The sequence below is a fragment of the Blastocystis hominis genome, assembly GCF_000151665.1.
Source record: "Blastocystis hominis, Singapore isolate B (sub-type 7) whole genome shotgun sequence assembly, scaffold_2".
NCBI lineage: Eukaryota > Bigyra > Opalinata > Blastocystidae > Blastocystis > Blastocystis hominis.
The window spans coordinates 550,933-567,568 of record NW_013171827.1 but is presented as its reverse complement, the minus strand read 5'-3'; the positions used below and the strand labels follow the sequence as shown (position 1 = coordinate 567,568).

The window sequence follows — 16,636 nt, the reverse complement described above, 5'->3', positions numbered from 1 at the left end:
TTATCTTAGAGACCAAAGTACTACGATCAGCCGCTCAGAATTATCAGTAAGGGATGGAAACAATCCATTTGAGGTTATTGATTATGATAACAGCCGAATTAATTTCAGTCAACGATTGGAGTATTCTTTGGAACAAGTTAATAGTATGCGCATTATTAAACACGACGATGGACTGCAAATTCAAATTTCTTTGGCACAAAAAGAGCATCTAGAATACCACGAAGAGTTAAACTACAGACATATAAACGGAAGCTGTTGCGCTGAAATAACTGAAGAAGGTGAAGACATAGATACGGATAACACTGGGAGATATGGAGTGAGGAATAGCATGAGCGGGTGTAAAAATGGAAATACAATACCGACATTAATGTCGTCATTATCTAGAGTTATAATTCCTAGAACTTGTCGAAATCCTCTTGCTCCGCAATATAACTCTCGTCCTTATCGAGTATTCGTCACAAATACTGCTAGATTGTGCAATATGAATATACAAGTGACCGATTTGACGATCTCATCGAATTGCTGTAACGATTTGAATGTGTTGGATCTGAATCGATTCGAGTGGCTACGATTTATCGAAATCGGCGATGAATGTTGTAGATCAGTGAAAATATTCAAAATCGATGGATTGAATCGATTGAAAACGATCAAAATCGGAAACAACTCATTCACAGAGGATAAGAATTGGTGGGGAAATGATGATTCGAAATCATTCCAAATATTGAATTGTGAATCATTGGAATCCATTGAAATTGGTGAATACAGTTTCAGTGATTATGCTGGAGTGTTTGAATTTAATAATCTTTCAAATCTGAAATTCATAACGTTTGGTAATTCTGTATTACGCGATTTCACAATAGCAAGAATAGAAAGTATGGATACATATACATGAAATATTGGATGTAGATCTTCCATTATTACAATCCGTTACACTCGGTTATGGTGCTCTCGCGGGAATAGATGACAAATCATGTGGATTAGTAATGCAAAGTACTTAATGAATTAAAAAATGTATAAATGCAGATCTTCCAAATTTAACATCCATCACATCTGGTGGGAAGAGTTTTGTAAATCCTCGTTTGCTAATTTTAGAAGGTATATAAAAATAATGATAGTTTTTATAATGCTAAGATATACCCAATCTTCAATATGTTAATCTGCCTACAAGATTCATTGGCCGTTCATTCGAGAATGTAAAAGAAAAATCAGTTTGGAGTATAATTTGATTGATTGGAAATTAATCATAGATGTTTCTGCGATTCTAGCTGATCTTGTTCCTTAAATAGGAATGTATATCCAGCATCAGATCTATTCGTTCTATTCCATTCCATTCAGTGATCATTGTATTTACTATCGGTATTTCTATTGTTAGTTCGGATACCATTTGGATCATTAACATTTTTGTATGCAATCAATCAATTCACAGCAATTGATAGAAACAAAAAAGAATATCCAGATTCAAAATATTACAGGTCGAGTTAAATTGATGATTGATCCTATCCCAATTCACTAACACACACATCGTTTTCCTTGTAAATACCCAATTGCCTATTCCCATTCTCCTGCACATCAACCATTTCTTCCACTGTATTCAACAAACACATCACTCCAATTACTCCTCCTTCTCCATTTGTAACCGTTTCTCTCCTTTCACCGCGTAATCGCTCTCCAAGCAGCTTTTGCCACTTCATCGAGGAGAATCACATGGAATGACAACTCCAGCAGTCCTCGAAGAGCGCATTGAGCACGTTGGATATCTCGATGGTGATTCGAGCTGTCAGCCACAGCGTCGACCTCTTCGTCTTTCCCTCGGCGAAGAAGATCGAGGCGACCTCGCCGATGTTGGAGCTGATCAGATAGCGGGTGAGCGCCTTCATGTTCTGGTAGATGGACCGGCCCTCCTCGATCGCCACCACGATCGTCCGGAAGTTGTCGTCCACCAGCACTATGTCCGAAACCTCCTTCGCCACCTCCGTACCGCTCACCCCCATCGCCACGCCGATGTCCGCTTGCTGCAGCGCCGGCGCGTCGTTCACGCCGTCCCCCGTCATCGCCGTGATCTCCCCCATCTGACAAAGCAGACTGATCAGTTCCTTTTTGTGCACCGGCTCCGAACGCGCGAACACGCGACCCCCATGACCCGCCAAAATCCGAAGCTGCCGCTCACGAGGGAGTTTCATGAACTCACGCGCTACGTGTCACCGAAACGGAGAAACGGAGAAACGGAGAAACCTTCGAACGAAGCCTCCGCTTCTTCTCCGGGCTGCAAAATGACCACATCGCGCGCGATGGATTCCGCCGTGACGAGATTGTCGTCAGTGACCATGAAGACGCGGATGCCGGCCTTCTTGCACAGCGCGATGCTGTCGCGGACTTCGACGCGTGCGGGATCCTTGATGCCGACCATGCCAATGAAACAGAGATCCTGCTCGATGGCTTCGTACGCGTCCCCGTCAACGAGCATCGCGTGGCCAGAATGCTGCGGACCGTCGTAGCTGCGCAGCGGACAGCGGATTTCCTCGGTCCTCCCCGCCAGCCCGACTCGATTTGCGCATTCAGGAGAGCTCCAGACGGCCGTTCACCCAATCGAGCGTCGCCCAGAAATCGGTGCCGCGCCGCATCCCTCCGCTCATCCTCCGCTTTGAATTTCGGCGTCACGTCGTTCCACACAATTATTGTTTCATTGCAGAACGCGCAGATCTTCACCACGTCAAAACGTGGAAACGTGGAAACATCCAATTTGAGGTCATCGTAGATGTAGCCGCGGAAAAAACCGCCGAATTCGGGATCAGAGAACTGATGGAAGTTCATGATCCAAACGATGACGCAGATCCACATGATCACTTTGCCCAGCCACTCGCCGAATTCGCCGATCTTCTGCCCGAGCGGGGTCCTTTCTTCGTCTTCCCGCGCGTCCATGACGGCGCGCTGGATCTTTCCGATCTCTGCGTTCATGCAGGTTCGCACTACCAGCGCTTTGCACAGCCCGTTCGCGATCGTGGTGCCTGCGAAGAGCATGTTCACCTTCTCCGACAGACCCGCGTCAACCGTTGCGCAGACATCGGGGTTTTGAAAGGAATGATTAACAAGAAAGTCCATCCTACTTTGAGAACAGTGCGGCTTTCGCCTGCCAGTGCACTTTCCTCCACACGAAGCGTTGATTCGAAAAGCGGATACTCTGTATTTGGTTGGCAAAATAGAGCCGAATATGCGTTTGTTTCTTCAAGGCGATTAGGATTATTTGTCCACCAACCAGCAATTCGAGAAGTAAGTGCTTCAGTAATACATCCAGAACTGTGAATTCTAAAAATCGTGGTTATTTGTAACTATAGAATCCGAAACAACTACCCTGTGTCGGTTCCTCGCAATCTGACTCCCAAGTAGGTGTGTTTGATACAGAGTTCCCAAGTATCGTACTACTGACTGAAGGATGCAGGCGTGTCGGACATTCTGGACTTCATAACGACATCTGCGACGAGGAAAGAGGAAAGAGAATCTGAGATGTAGCATTGATGCGAAACAAATAGAATTTGGAGCTGATCTATTATTCTAGCAATAAGCAGATGATTGAACTGGATAAGATCGGACTGGGTGGATCGAAGGAACCACCATGTCGGAATGAAAGCGAAACGGAAACAACACAACCGCTTCGAATCGAATTCCCCTCTATGTGGGTGAATTCGTTTATGATGAATCGAAAGAATTGTTTCTTCGAAATGGTCGAGGATACTGGATCGATGAAGAAACTCGGATTGCTACTCGCGAAGTGGAATGGAAAGATGGAGTGGAAGTGAGTGGAAGAGATCTCTATGATGGATGGCATATTCATTCATTCACTCAATATTACTTGTTTATTTAATACTATTGCTATGTTAATCACATTGTATTTCACATTGTTTTGTTGATCAAATAGAAAGCAAGGTTTTCATTCATAGGATTCATGGATTCCATCCATCATATTATTCAATCGATTGTTTTGTTTAATGATACTATGATTCCTATTCACCATTTCAATCTATGAACCACATTCCTTTCTCTGCAATATCATTCTTTGTACTCAATATGGATGATCATTGTGACAGAAGAGAATCGAAGTATCAACAGAGAATCAATACAATAATCCACTTGTCAAATAGAAATGATGGATTTTGCATTCTACATACTACTGCCATACTCTCTATTACGAATCAAACCATTCTAACAGTATTCACTATTGTGAGTTCGATTGCTGCAAAACAAGATCAACTACCACATAATTGATATATTTTGAAGAACATATATCCATTCTAGACTTAATAGAACAGCCATTCTGACATGAGAGAGTAAAGGTGATCAAAATGCGTAATATTTTACAATTATAGCTATAAGTATCTGAAAATAACACAAGAATATATGAATAGATGGAAAAGCACCGAAATAAAGAAAATAGGAGTGGGTGGAGAAAATGAGGTTTTATCCTATGTATTCTAGTTTGTAACATACCAGCATATCAAAGCCATACACAATAATCCATGACGTGTGTTCTATCGAGAAATAATGATAGATTATTGATAAAAACCCATGTTCCCATATTTCTTTTCATTTCCATGCAAAACATTGCTGATTTTGTCAATTCTGTTATTAGCAACTATCATATTGATTGTTTAATCATTCAAAATGTGCAGGGATGTTTGGGTAAAGAAATGAAACCAAATGGCTGGATTTCACTCATATTGAGTAATAGAGAATGTGTAGTATTGCAATTCGATAATGGAGTATTGATGAATCAAGGATTTGCCCTCAATGAGCAGAAAGTGTTGAAAGTGTTTGGAAATCATCAAATTGGTGCTATTTCATATAATGAAGAACAATCCATAGAAGTAGTGGAAGGAATAGTGGATTTGGATCATGGAAGTCGATTTGAAGGCTTGGTATTGACAGAAAACAAGTTGGGAACTCCATTTGGATATGGTGAAATGTATGATGATGATGGAATATTGGTGTACAAGGGTATAATGATCGACTGGAAACGATTTGGATATGGAACGAGTTATCATAATAATGGATGTATTGAATATGAAGGATATTGGTGTGATGATAATCGATGTGGAAGTGGAAAAGTGTATGATCGATATGGTAAATTAGTGAATGAATGTGAATGGTGTAATGGTATTGAAAGTATTATTGATGAAAAATATGAAGGCGATGGAAGCAAACCAATGAATATCGGAATCAAGCATTTGAAACTGATTGACAATTGTGTATTGGTTGATTGGGATGTTTCATTGTTGTATAATTTGGAATCAATCGAAATCGGCAATGATTGTTTTGGATCAGTGCAAACATTCAAAATCGATGGATTGAATCGATTGAAAACGATCAAAATCGGCCAGAATTCATTCACGCAGAAAAAGAATACTTCAGGAAATGATAAATCGAAATCATTCCACATTTTGAATTGTGAATCATTGGAATCCATTCAAATTGGTAAATTCAGTTTCAGTGATTTTGCTGGAGACTTTGAATTGAAGAATCTACCAAAACTGCAGGCAATTCAATTTGGTGCTGTTGGTTTTACTGAATATGGATCGTGGTGTTTTTGTTGTAGTTCATTTGTGATAAATGGTATTTACCGGAAGGAGGAGATACGATTTAGATCTTCCAAACCTCACATATATTACTTTGGGTAACCAATCATTTCGATATTCTGTGAATACAATAATTGAAAGTACTAACATTAATTAACTACTCTAATTTGGATAGATCTTCCTTCTTTACAGTCATTAAAGCTTGGAAAATGCGCCCTCTCTGGAAGAAATGATTTATCTTGCTCCCTAACTATGAGAAGTTAGTGTTCATCGATTTTCCTTTCATCATTCTAGATCTGCCTAGTTTGTCAGTTATCCTTAGTTCTGAATGGGATAATTTCAGCGAGCCTCGCCATGTAACGTTAGAAAGTACTTTTGCATTTATATTAGTATTAGATATAGATATTCCAAATCTTCAAAAAGTGAACTTGTCTGGACCTTTTCAAAAAGTTCTCTCTAAGTCCGTCAATAGAACGCATTTATGTCCTATGATTCACATATAGATGTATACGTTGCTCTTGCAAAATATGTGAAGATCCAATCGGTATAACGTATTTCCCATATAATTATACAAGGAATCTCTTGGGGCAATTTTATGTATTACTAGTACTTTCTTTTATTATGGGGCTGTTTAGTTATATCAATTTGTGTGAATCTGGAAATCAACCCGAGATAAGTTATTTCCCTATGCTCTATATTATTATGCGTTCTTCGTTCACTTTACTATGAGGAATCATCTGTCGATCTCAGAATCCGCAAAGCACTGAATTCAGCAGTCATCGCTTCCTTGTTTGATTCCTCCGATTTCCCTAGCGTTCGACGAGAGATTGCAACAAACATTAAACTTCCCAAACAACTTCATCAACTCTGTTCCCACATATCTCTCGAAAAAACGCTTTGCTCTGACCTTCGACTCGAACTCCTCAAATGTTTGCGCGAATTGGGACGGTGCAAATCTTCGTAATTCCTCCAATACTTGAATCCACTCCTCTCCCACTCCGGCCAGTGCGAATTTAGCCACATTCTTTTTCAAAATAAACCCTGTTCCAAATGCTTTCACGAGCTTTTCAGCATTTGCTTTTACTGTTTCTGCTGTCTGCTTCCCCACAAACGGCTCTCGTTAAGGCTGCATTGCTCACTTTTCGGTTCAGAAGGATATGCTTTGGTTCAAATAAGCAAAGAGATAGAGAATGTTTTGCGTATACAGTGTGGAATTCTCCTTCAATACACACTCAAACAAATAAGCTAGTATCGTGTCTGTCTCGAGTAAGGATAACGGCGTTATTACATTGAAGTTTTTATTCGCATACACCTTTGAAACAACACGATCGATCTCGTTCCTATAATTCTCCTGCGTAATCTGCTTTTGAAGATAACGCAACGCCGCCATTTCCTGGAAATCCCCAGGAAGTTCACTAGATCGAAACGCATTCTCCTATCCCAACTCCAAAAATTCGATCGATTTTCCGCCAAATCGGCGATCGATGAAAGATTCCGTCGTGGAATCGTGGACCCACAGAAGGAAGAAGAGTGTGCTTTTCCCCGCGGATTTCTGCAACGAATCCATGGCGTTCCAATTGTTTTGCAGCAGAGAGTCGCGGTACGACGAGAAGAGGCGCCGAATCCATTCGTCGAACCGCGGGAGAAGCGGAAGATTTTCACGAAGAGTCAGCCGAAGTTCTTTTAGAATCGAAAGAAGTTGTGTGATGATAATTACTGGGTATTGCTGAGAAGAGTCGAAAAACGCCATCAGACGTGTGATGAATTGGAGAAACGTGGAAACCGAATCTTCTCCATTTCGTAGAAGATAAAATCGACTTCGCAACTCTCGAATGAGTGTGTCATTGGAAAGAGTTTCGAATGGAATGGAGGAAAACAACAATTCGGGGGAGTTTTGTTTCAGAATGGCCGGAATGTTCTTCGAAGTTCGAAGTAGAAACGTGGAAACATGAGGCGGTAAAAGAATTTCTTTCGTCTTTGTGGCAAAATTGACTTGAAGCGTCCCAATTTGTGTGGAATTGTGATACAAATCGATAAAAAGGGGAACATAAAAGTGAGAATTGTGCTTCTGTGTCTCTCGGTTCGATTCGAATTCGCTCTGCGAAAGCACAAACCGCTTCTATCCATCACCCACCTCCAATCGCAGCCACCTGCATCAGCACAATTTTGTTTTTCGACGTGCGAATCGCTTCAATTCGCGGGATTCCCGCTCCCCGCAGCCACGAAACCACCAGTTTCTCCATTTCCACGCGCGCTTCTCTCCGAAACTCCCCGCAAAACGAGGCCGCCAGTCGCTGGAACTCCTCACTCCCCACGTTGTTGTAACGGAACGTCCACACGAACTGGTTGACGAACTTCCGAAACGCGTCGGGACCTCCGATTTCCACCATTTCGTCCTCGATGGCGCCGAGCAGCAGCGCGCTCTGCGGTTCAATTCCCCTTTCTCGCTCACTTTCGTGTAGGAAACCGCGGAAAAACTATTCACGGCGTCCTTACCGGAGAGAAGCTCCGGCTTGATCGCCACGGCGTTCGCTTCCACGTCGTATTCATACAGCTCCGCGACATCTGCAGCGAAGAACGTCGCCGTGGACTGAAGCGAAGAATCGCGGGAATCCACGCAGCGGTGGCCCAGGAGCGTCGCGAAGCCTTCTTGCAGATAAACTTCGCTCCAATCGCGCGCCGTCACCAAATTCCCGAACCATTGATGCGCGATTTCGTGGCTCAGCACGTAGCCAATCCGCCGTTTCAGGTCGTCGTTCGATTCCCCCGCGGGGATCGCGAGATACTCGCTGCGAATCAGAATGAGCCCGAAGTTTTCCATGGCGGCCGCCGCGAAATTGGGCGCCAAAAGCACCTGTAAGTGCGAGAAGGGATACGGTTCGCCGATGTTCGATTGGAAAAACTCCAAGGCGTGCACTGAAACGCCCAGAGCGTATTCAAAATCGCGGGGATTCGCCCCTATCGATGAGAGTGCGTGAGGAATGAAAGGCGTACAGAGCGGAAAGTGGATGGAGAGTTTCACTCCGTAACGTGTGTTTTGGTGGATCGATTGGAAGGGTCCAATTCCCGCGGCAAGTAAATAGGCGGACATGGGAGGAGTGGGTTCGAAGGTGGTTTGTGTGTAAGAGAGGAGGGTTCCGGAACGGGATTCGAGAAGAATGGGAGAGGAAGAGCGAGGTGGAGTGTTGAAAAGAAGGGTGAGGTTGGAAGGAGTGATGAACGTCATCTCGAAAACCATTTTGATGTGGGGTTCGTCGAATGTGGGGAGAAAAGTTCGGGCGAAGTTCGGCTCGAATTGGGTCATTACGAAGGGCTGGCCCTTTTCGTAGCTCAGATAACAACCCATCAGATCGGTTCGAATAACTGCTACGTACAAGGTTCGCAGCGCATAGAGACCTGGAGAGAGCGCGGAGTCCAGGTGAATCACAACGTCTTGCTCTTCTGAAGATGATCTGACAAAGAAAGCAGAATCTACGTTCTCTTATCTCATAACTGTGGATGGGAATCAGCTCTTGATTTTCTGATGTGAGAGAAACCGAAAACATCTCCCAAAGCAGTTCTGCAGCGCTCAAAACGATCATATCGGTTCTCTCTTTAATGTTCAAATAGATTGTAGCATCTCCTTCAATGAGTTTGTCTTCCAGGTTAATCGTAATATTTGCCACTTCTCGAATTGGAACCACTCCTTTTTGTAGGGTAGTAGGCTAGTTGTTACATGAAAACTGAAGAAAAGAAACCTGATTCAAATTCGTTGCAGCTTTCCTGTTCAAAAACAAAAAGAGCGTTGCTATCAGCACACTCACAATAGGGACGATGTACGAAACTGTGTCTTGTACACGCATACTCAAATCTGGGCGTTTCAGGAGGCAAAATGAGAAAGAGTATTTATGCTTTGTTTTGCCCTCCGGTACTCTCAACGGGTTGTTTGTTCTTCACTAACTCGAATTCGCATGCTCTCAAGTCAAGCTGGTACTGGAAGTGGGTCAAGTGAAACCGCAAATACTGAAATCGGCCAATTCACACATCCGGTGGGTTTATCAAAGGAGGAAGGTGCTGTGGATAGTGCCCAACCTTTTAAAAAGCCGTTATTCACAAAAGAGGAAATGTGCGCATAGAAATGGTTGAATTATATCTAGGATCCAATATGCAAAGGAGAAAAAGAAAAGGAAATCGAGGGAGTTGCAGTTTGACGCTTCTCTGGTAATTGAGTGTGTAGAAAACGAAAGCGACGTGCTGAAGCGCAAGAGCGCGATGCAAAATATGCAAATATGACAAAAGAAGAACGGCGTGCTACTGCTGACGAGGAGCGCCGAATCGGTTGTTTATTTTGTTGATTGTTTGATGGGTAGAGGCTGAGAAGCAGCAATCGCTTCTTGATGGAATGAAATATGGACAGAGAATTGCTATTGATGTGGGTTATCAGGATAAAATGACCGATTTTGTACTGGGAATTGTTTTGAATTGTGATGTTTGTAGGAGCGGAACAGTTTGGTGAAGCAGTTGTGCTTTGCTCATAATGCTAATAAAGTGGCTTCAAAGCACATTTCCCTACATATTTGTGGAATGATATCCTTATTGAATTGTTTTATTGAAGTGTATTATTGAATCATTGAAATCATCAATTGAATCATTGAAATCATTGAAATCATTAATGTCATTCATTTCCTTTTTTATTACTTTCCCCATTTCCCCATTTCCCCATTTCCCCATTTCCCCATTTCATTCTCCTTTCCTTAACTCCACTCTCCTTCCACCAATTCCCATCTCGCGAACGCGCGAGCCGATCGTTGGGAAGCCACTTTCCACACCGAATCCTTGTTCCCCTCTTTTTTTCCTTCCATTCATTCAATAGAGAGCAGGTTTTCCCACCTGCCGATCTCATATATCTTTCTCCCGATGCATCCGATCCGCTTCTTTCCATCGATCCCTCCAAAGTGTATGTGATCGGGGGTTTCATCGATCGGAGTGTGAATAAAGTGTGTCGTTGTCTTTACCCCAATCACACGCATAGAATCAAAGCGCAATGCGAGCTTCTGAATTGGGAGTTTCGTCGTTTCGTCTGCCAATCAAAGAATTCTATGCGGAATGCACACATCCCAGTTCATGTCTTGATCATGTTGCTCATTTCCAGTTTTAAATGTGAATACAGTGGTCGAAATCCTCATTTCCTTCCTTGAAACGCAGAATTGGAGGACTTCGCTCCTCAAAGCCATTCCATTACGCAAAACACGCTCCAAACCCAATATGTCGGATGAATATAATTATAAACTAATTCGAAATGAGAAAATGCTTTTCGAATTGCCCATTTCGAAGCTCCCTCGCTTTGAGTTTGGGAATGTTCTTCACAAACTGTGTATTCAGCAAGGAAAGAAATTGGAATATGAAAAGGAAGAGTTTGATGTGAAGAAAACGCACGAAAACAGATTTCATGTGCGAGCCAAAGTCGATGATGTGCTTGTTGGAGAAGGGACGGGAAGCAGCGTCAAGATTGCCACTTCGTATGCAGCATGGAAGGGACTAGAAGCGCTGGGAGTCTATTCGGAGAAGGAAACATAGCGATTGGAAGAGAATGGATTGTTTGTTGGATACCGCGGTTTTTTCCACTTTCTGCCGGGGAGTTGAAACAAGCGCTTTTTCAGAAGACCTTTTTGCACAGAAAGAAAAGGCAATTGATTCACCTTTTTTAAGCAAAAAGGACTAGAAATGGAAGAAATAGCAAATAACTTGAGACATGCGTTGGAAGTGATCTTTCTCAATGCGGGAGGTACTGTTTTGCTGGCAGCTCGTAATAGAATAGGAAACCAAAATTTAGCACTTCAGTGGGTCCAGGAATTTCAGAATTCCGAGAATGCGATCGAAGTGACTCTATATTTATTAAATTCTGGGTCTCTAAATGACGCGATTCTCTTTGGAGCGTTGAAAATCTTGGTGGAACGTTTTTACCAGAGTTGGAACCAAATAATATCCTTTATTCGAATGGAATAGTCGAATCCTTTACAAACAAAGTGCAGAGCGTATGCAATCAATTTACGAGACTTGTATTTCTCTCTTATTACGCAACTCTTCTTATCCTCGTCACATAATGGACTCAATAGTCAGCTTGCTCGCTGCCCTGTCCATCGTTCACCCGTCTCCCGACCTTCTCTTCCTTCGTTCTGTTTGTTTTCTCCATTTCACGCACAGAAAACATTTTCTCGCTCTGCGAAGAGCAAAAACTCGAAGCTCCCTTATTCCTCCACATCTCCGCCACCCTTCCACACACCCTCCACAAACTCACCAATTACCTCAGTTTCCACACTTTCTTCCCCATTACACCCAGCTTACACACCCCAAACCCTCTTCGACACTCGCTGGAAAGCCCTCAAGGCCTTCTGCTTCCACGGCTGCGAGCTCATCTTCACCTCCCTCCCCCTTCCCCAACTCACACAAAACGAAGCCATCGTCGAGTGTCTCGGACAGCTCATCGCTTCCTGGTTTCTACTCGGTTTCGACGGTTTCGACGGTTTCGACGGTTTCGACGATTTCGACGAATTCGACGGTTTTGATGAGGGAGACGGGGGCTTCGGCGAAGATTCCTACTTCAACAACTCGGTTCCCGGTTTCTCCGTTTCCACCAAAAGGTTCTTCCGGGCGTTTCATCGCTAATCGAGTAGTCTGCGCGTTTCGCTGAGTTCGATTCCCTCCACGCCTCTTTTTTCGCTTCTTCTCGCGGTTTTCCACAGCGTTTTGGCGCAGCCTTCTCCCTCTCTTTCCATCGTTTCCACCGTGGTTTCCACGGTTTCCACGATTCTATCGATCCCGTCCCCCGCGGCCGCGCAGCTGCCAGCCAATCATTTGCAGGCGCTGCAGTGCATGGTGGAAACGCTTTTAGCCGCGGTTTTTCCTCCCTTGCCGGGCGTTACGTTTAGGAGCCGCTTCTCCCCGCGGTTCTGGAGAGTCCGGAGGTGCGCGTGGTTTTGATTGAAGCGATCCACGTGCTCATAGCCAATCATTTGCATTGTGTGCCGCAGGCCGCCAATCCCCTCGTTTCCCTCCTTCTCTCCATGGTTTCCACGGTTTCCACGATTCTACCGTACTCCCACGCGACGCTGGCGGTCGACGCGCTTAACGCGCTGTTTACTCAAACCGCGGTTATTCCGCAGTTATCGCCCGATGTGATTCCCGCGATTATCCGCCTGCTGGTGGACCGGTGCGCGCTCCCCGCGGTTTATTTCGAGACGGGGACGCTGTCCCGCGGGGACTTCGACGAGGAGTTTCACCGGTTTCGGCAGACGAGCCAGGATTTGATTCTCGCGATTGCGTCCTCCCCCGCGGGAATCGCACCGGTGGCGGAGCAGCTGTTGAGCGTGATAACCGCGGGGGATGCGTCGTACCCGCGGGAAGAGAGCGTGTTTTACCTGTTTTGTGGAATCGTGGATGCGATCGAGGAGGAGTTTCTCCCGCTGTTTGCGCGCACCGACTCTCTGTTCGATGAAACGCCCGACGCAAAGCAGGAACTGATCTCTGAAACGCCCCTGGAAACGCCCTACGACTCGTTTTTGTACTTCGTGGGATCCCACCTTTTCGCCCTCGCGGCCAACGTCCCGCTTTTAGTCGCGGGACTGCAGATTTTTTACGCCTTCGACCAGTGGACGTTTTCTCGCCCCGATTTTTGCCAAAAACTGCTCGCCGTCATTTTGGAGGCATTCCCGCGGGCACCCGAATCCATGGCTTCCCGCCTCCTCATGTACATCATGCGATTACTGGACGCACCGGCGTTTCATTTCGGATTGGACCGAATCCATCAGCTCATGGAGCTTTTCCCCGCGGTTCTCGCATTCCACAGCGAAGAATTGCGCGGGTTTTTTCTTCGCGCGGCCTCTGCCGCCATTTCTTCGCTTCCCCTCGCCGACGCGCTTCCCCAGTTTACCGCGGTTCTGAACTCGCTGCTGGCGCCGCTGCCCGCCCTCGTTTCCCTCCTTTCCAGCGAAACGCCCGCGTCGAACGAGCACGTGACCGCGACATTTACCGCGGGAATCGAGGCCATCCGAAACGCCCGGAGCGTTTTGGCGGGCTGCACGCAGAGCGAAGCAGCGCGGTCTTTGGCGGACTCGCTGATCCCCGCGGGGAAAACGATCCTGGAGGGAATGCTGCAGTGGGAGGGAAACGGGAATTCTTCGTCGAATTCTTTGAATGTTCCATCGAATTCTTCATTCATTCCATCGAATTCTTTGAATTCTTCACTGAATTCTTCATCGAATTCTTCGAATTCCTCATCGAATGTTCCATCGAACGCCTCATTCATTCCATCGAATTCGCTGGGAACTTCCGCGAATTCTCCCGCCGCCTCGCAGGAACCGAATCTCCTGGTGATTCGGGAAACCGCGGGACTGCTGGAGGGAATCGTGCAGGCCGCCGAGGGCGCGCTGGGCGCCGTGAATACCGCGGTTATTTGCGAATTGTGTGGGAAACTGATCAGCGCGTCGGTGTGTATGGAGGAAGCGCTGCATGTCGTGGAGACGGTGCTGAGCACGTGCTACGAGCTGGTGGGAGCCAATGAGAAAGAGCGTCTGTTAACCGCGGTGAATTCGCTGCTGTCGTGGACGCTGCAGACGCATCGCATCGGGAACGAATTGGAGAGCGTGAAACTGGCGCTACGCATTCAGTACACGCTGCTCAAAGGCGAGAAGGACCGCATTCGATCGAATTCGACGGACGTGCTCGAGATGACGCAGCTCGTTTTGGCGGTCAGCCAGCAGCGAATCAACGAGGACGAGCTCATCCGCCTTCTCCTCCGCTCCATCTTCTTCCTTCTCCAGGTTTCCACGTTTCTACTTTCTGAGAATAGACGTTCCCCGCGGTTTCGGCCCTCTATCCGCAGATCCTCCTCGATGGCTTCGAGATGGCGGCAATGAGTGTGTCGTCACGCACCAAGGTGAATGTCGTCGCGCAGCTTGTGCAGCTGCTGATTCCCGCGGAAATCTCCCTCCAAAATCTGCTGCCGCAGGCGTTACAGCAAGTTTTCTTCGCGTCGAATGCGGATTTGATGCGCAGGCTGAGTGAGGAGTTCCGCGGGAAATGTGTGCGTTTGTTAACCGCGGGACTGAAGACGACGGCGATGAAGTCGGTTGTGGTGGATTTGGTGGATGTAATGGGCGGACGCATGCAGGAAGGGATGTTTGAACGGAAGTATTGTCAGGTTTAGAATGGAGTGTTTGTTGGAAAATGGCTTGAAAATGGCTTGAAAATGGCTTGAAAATGGCTAGGAAATGGGAGGAGAGATAGGATCCTGTGACGAATTGAATTCAACGTAGCCCATTTGTTTCGAAAATCATTTCTCTAAGTTATAAAAAGGGTAATCCATCTATTTTCATACTTACTTTATTCTTATTACAAGCAGAAACATCTACTTCCCCAACAACTCTCATTGTTTTCCATTTTAAAGCATACACATCGCTTTCAGATATCGTACAACACTCTCCCCGACCATTCTTTATTGCCGCACAAAATGCACATTTTCCGTACACAACGTCTGAATGGTGCAAAACATGAAATTACTCAAGTACACTCCATTTCCACCTCTATCTCCATCCATTTCGTCTTCCTTCCCTTTCTTACGCCTTTTTTATTTAAGGGAGTTTCAGTACGGGTGTAACGCCCTTTTCTTCATCTTCATTATTTTTATAGTAGAACAATGCAAACAGAACCCAACGTGAAGGTGAATGGGGTAAGTACACGCAGAACCTCATGACTCGTAGAATGCAAGTACTTCGAAAACTGGCATTCTTTCTACCGTGGATACCTATTTCAGAGCATATGCCCCTGAAGCTATGACCCAGAAAGTTGATAATTGGTTATCGAAACGCGATTCGCTCAACCTTGCAGTAAAGCAAAAGATGGGCGAGGTTTTTGACGTTTGTGAGCGCATTGTGGATTACTACATTCCGGAAGAACAGTGCGAGAGACCTGAATACGATGATGATTTTGATGTATTTACTCGAATGACCGAGTTTTCTCATGACATTTCTGCTCGCATTTGCTATCGATTCCTACCCTACCTTTCCGAACACATCGAGGACGACGCTTCGCTCCCTCTTCCCAATCCTTTTTCGAAGAAATCGAAATCCGCCGATTCTTCGAATTCTATTTCTAATTCCAATTCCAATTCCAATTCTATCCCGCCGAAACATCGCCAGTCGCTCCACGAGCTCAAAGAACGCTGCGTGGCGACGGTCGAGCCGGTGGTGTCTCCGTTTTCCCCGATTGTAACGCCTCTCTTTTCTCTGTTTGTTCTGTTTTTCTCCACGCTTCGACTTCTTTTCCGCACATTAATCATGGATCCACTCTCCGCTCTCTTTGCATATCTTTCCACACTTCTCCAATCCACGCATCAGACACTCCAGACCCGCGGGAATGCCGCGGTCACCGAGTTTGCCGCGGATTTGTGGCAGCAAGCGCGCACCGAGTGCGTGTCTCTTTTCACAGACGAAAACGGAAAAGTTTCCCTCGCCAAATTCCAGGAACGATGCGGAGCACGTGCCGCGGCGTATCAGCAGCTCTTGCAGGAGCGCGTAACCGCGGGAAAACTGCTCGAGCTGTTCGGGGAAACACGGAAACAACTGGAGTCCGCGCAGCTGGAAGGAAACCGCCACGCGAAGGAATTGGTGGCGCTGTTTTCGGATCCCGCGGGGAAGTTCACGCTGTCGAAGGTGCAGCCGATGGTGGGAAAGAGCGCGGAGGAGCTGCGCCGCGTGCTGGGTGAGGGAAAGCAGCAATTGGAGCAGTGGAACGAGGGAATGAAGCGAAAGGCGGAATCGACGATGTGGCTGCTGCTGAATGTGGTGGCGTTGGTTCCGACGGTGGCGTTGTTGGTTGGAGGCTTTGCACTGTCATATGTGATGGATGTGAAGACCTTGCTGCCGAAGGATGTTTGCATGCAGAAGAAGAGCGATGTGAGGGTTGTGAAGCCCTGCACAAAATCGGAGTCTGAAACTGAAACTGAAACTGAAACTTCAGACAATGAAAAAGATGATGAACTTTGATTTGATTTGTTTGTTAGGAGTACAAAAATCGCGGGAATTCGGTAGGAA

The 16,636-nt window shown here is 45.7% G+C and overlaps 7 protein-coding genes; 5 read left to right on the top strand and 2 right to left on the bottom strand.

Annotated features, from left to right (window-relative positions):
- Positions 1-1,700: 1,700 nt before the first annotated feature.
- GSBLH_T00002628001 (uncharacterized protein) lies at positions 1,701-3,099 on the bottom strand (the record flags this gene model as incomplete). Its single annotated transcript, XM_013041105.1, has 3 exons — positions 1,701-2,191; positions 2,233-2,479; positions 2,509-3,099. 3 exons carry the CDS (start codon positions 3,097-3,099, stop codon positions 1,701-1,703), a joined length of 1,329 nt encoding a protein of 442 aa, XP_012896559.1.
- Positions 3,100-3,563: 464 nt separating this feature from the next.
- GSBLH_T00002627001 (uncharacterized protein) lies at positions 3,564-3,794 on the top strand (the record flags this gene model as incomplete). The annotated part of the gene is made up of 1 exon (XM_013041104.1): positions 3,564-3,794. The coding sequence occupies one exon, from the start codon at positions 3,564-3,566 to the stop codon at positions 3,792-3,794; it is 231 nt and encodes a 76-aa protein (XP_012896558.1).
- A 15-nt stretch (positions 3,795-3,809) lies between these two features.
- On the top strand, positions 3,810-3,905 carry GSBLH_T00002626001 (uncharacterized protein; the record flags this gene model as incomplete). The annotated part of the gene is made up of 1 exon (XM_013041103.1): positions 3,810-3,905. One exon carries the CDS (start codon positions 3,810-3,812, stop codon positions 3,903-3,905), a length of 96 nt encoding a protein of 31 aa, XP_012896557.1.
- A 3,097-nt stretch (positions 3,906-7,002) lies between these two features.
- Positions 7,003-8,871, bottom strand: GSBLH_T00002625001 (uncharacterized protein; the record flags this gene model as incomplete). The annotated part of the gene is made up of 3 exons (XM_013041102.1): positions 7,003-7,686; positions 7,718-7,990; positions 8,020-8,871. The coding sequence occupies 3 exons, from the start codon at positions 8,869-8,871 to the stop codon at positions 7,003-7,005; spliced, it is 1,809 nt and encodes a 602-aa protein (XP_012896556.1).
- A 1,940-nt stretch (positions 8,872-10,811) lies between these two features.
- Positions 10,812-11,138, top strand: GSBLH_T00002624001 (uncharacterized protein; the record flags this gene model as incomplete). XM_013041101.1 has 1 exon in its annotated part: positions 10,812-11,138. The coding sequence occupies one exon, from the start codon at positions 10,812-10,814 to the stop codon at positions 11,121-11,123; it is 312 nt and encodes a 103-aa protein (XP_012896555.1). The 3' UTR covers positions 11,124-11,138.
- A 1,472-nt stretch (positions 11,139-12,610) lies between these two features.
- Positions 12,611-14,754, top strand: GSBLH_T00002623001 (uncharacterized protein; the record flags this gene model as incomplete). XM_013041100.1 has 1 exon in its annotated part: positions 12,611-14,754. The coding sequence occupies one exon, from the start codon at positions 12,611-12,613 to the stop codon at positions 14,459-14,461; it is 1,851 nt and encodes a 616-aa protein (XP_012896554.1). The 3' UTR covers positions 14,462-14,754.
- Positions 14,755-15,240: 486 nt separating this feature from the next.
- On the top strand, positions 15,241-16,588 carry GSBLH_T00002622001 (uncharacterized protein; the record flags this gene model as incomplete). The annotated part of the gene is made up of 2 exons (XM_013041099.1): positions 15,241-15,273; positions 15,305-16,588. 2 exons carry the CDS (start codon positions 15,241-15,243, stop codon positions 16,586-16,588), a joined length of 1,317 nt encoding a protein of 438 aa, XP_012896553.1.
- Between the last annotated feature and the right edge of the window lie 48 nt (positions 16,589-16,636).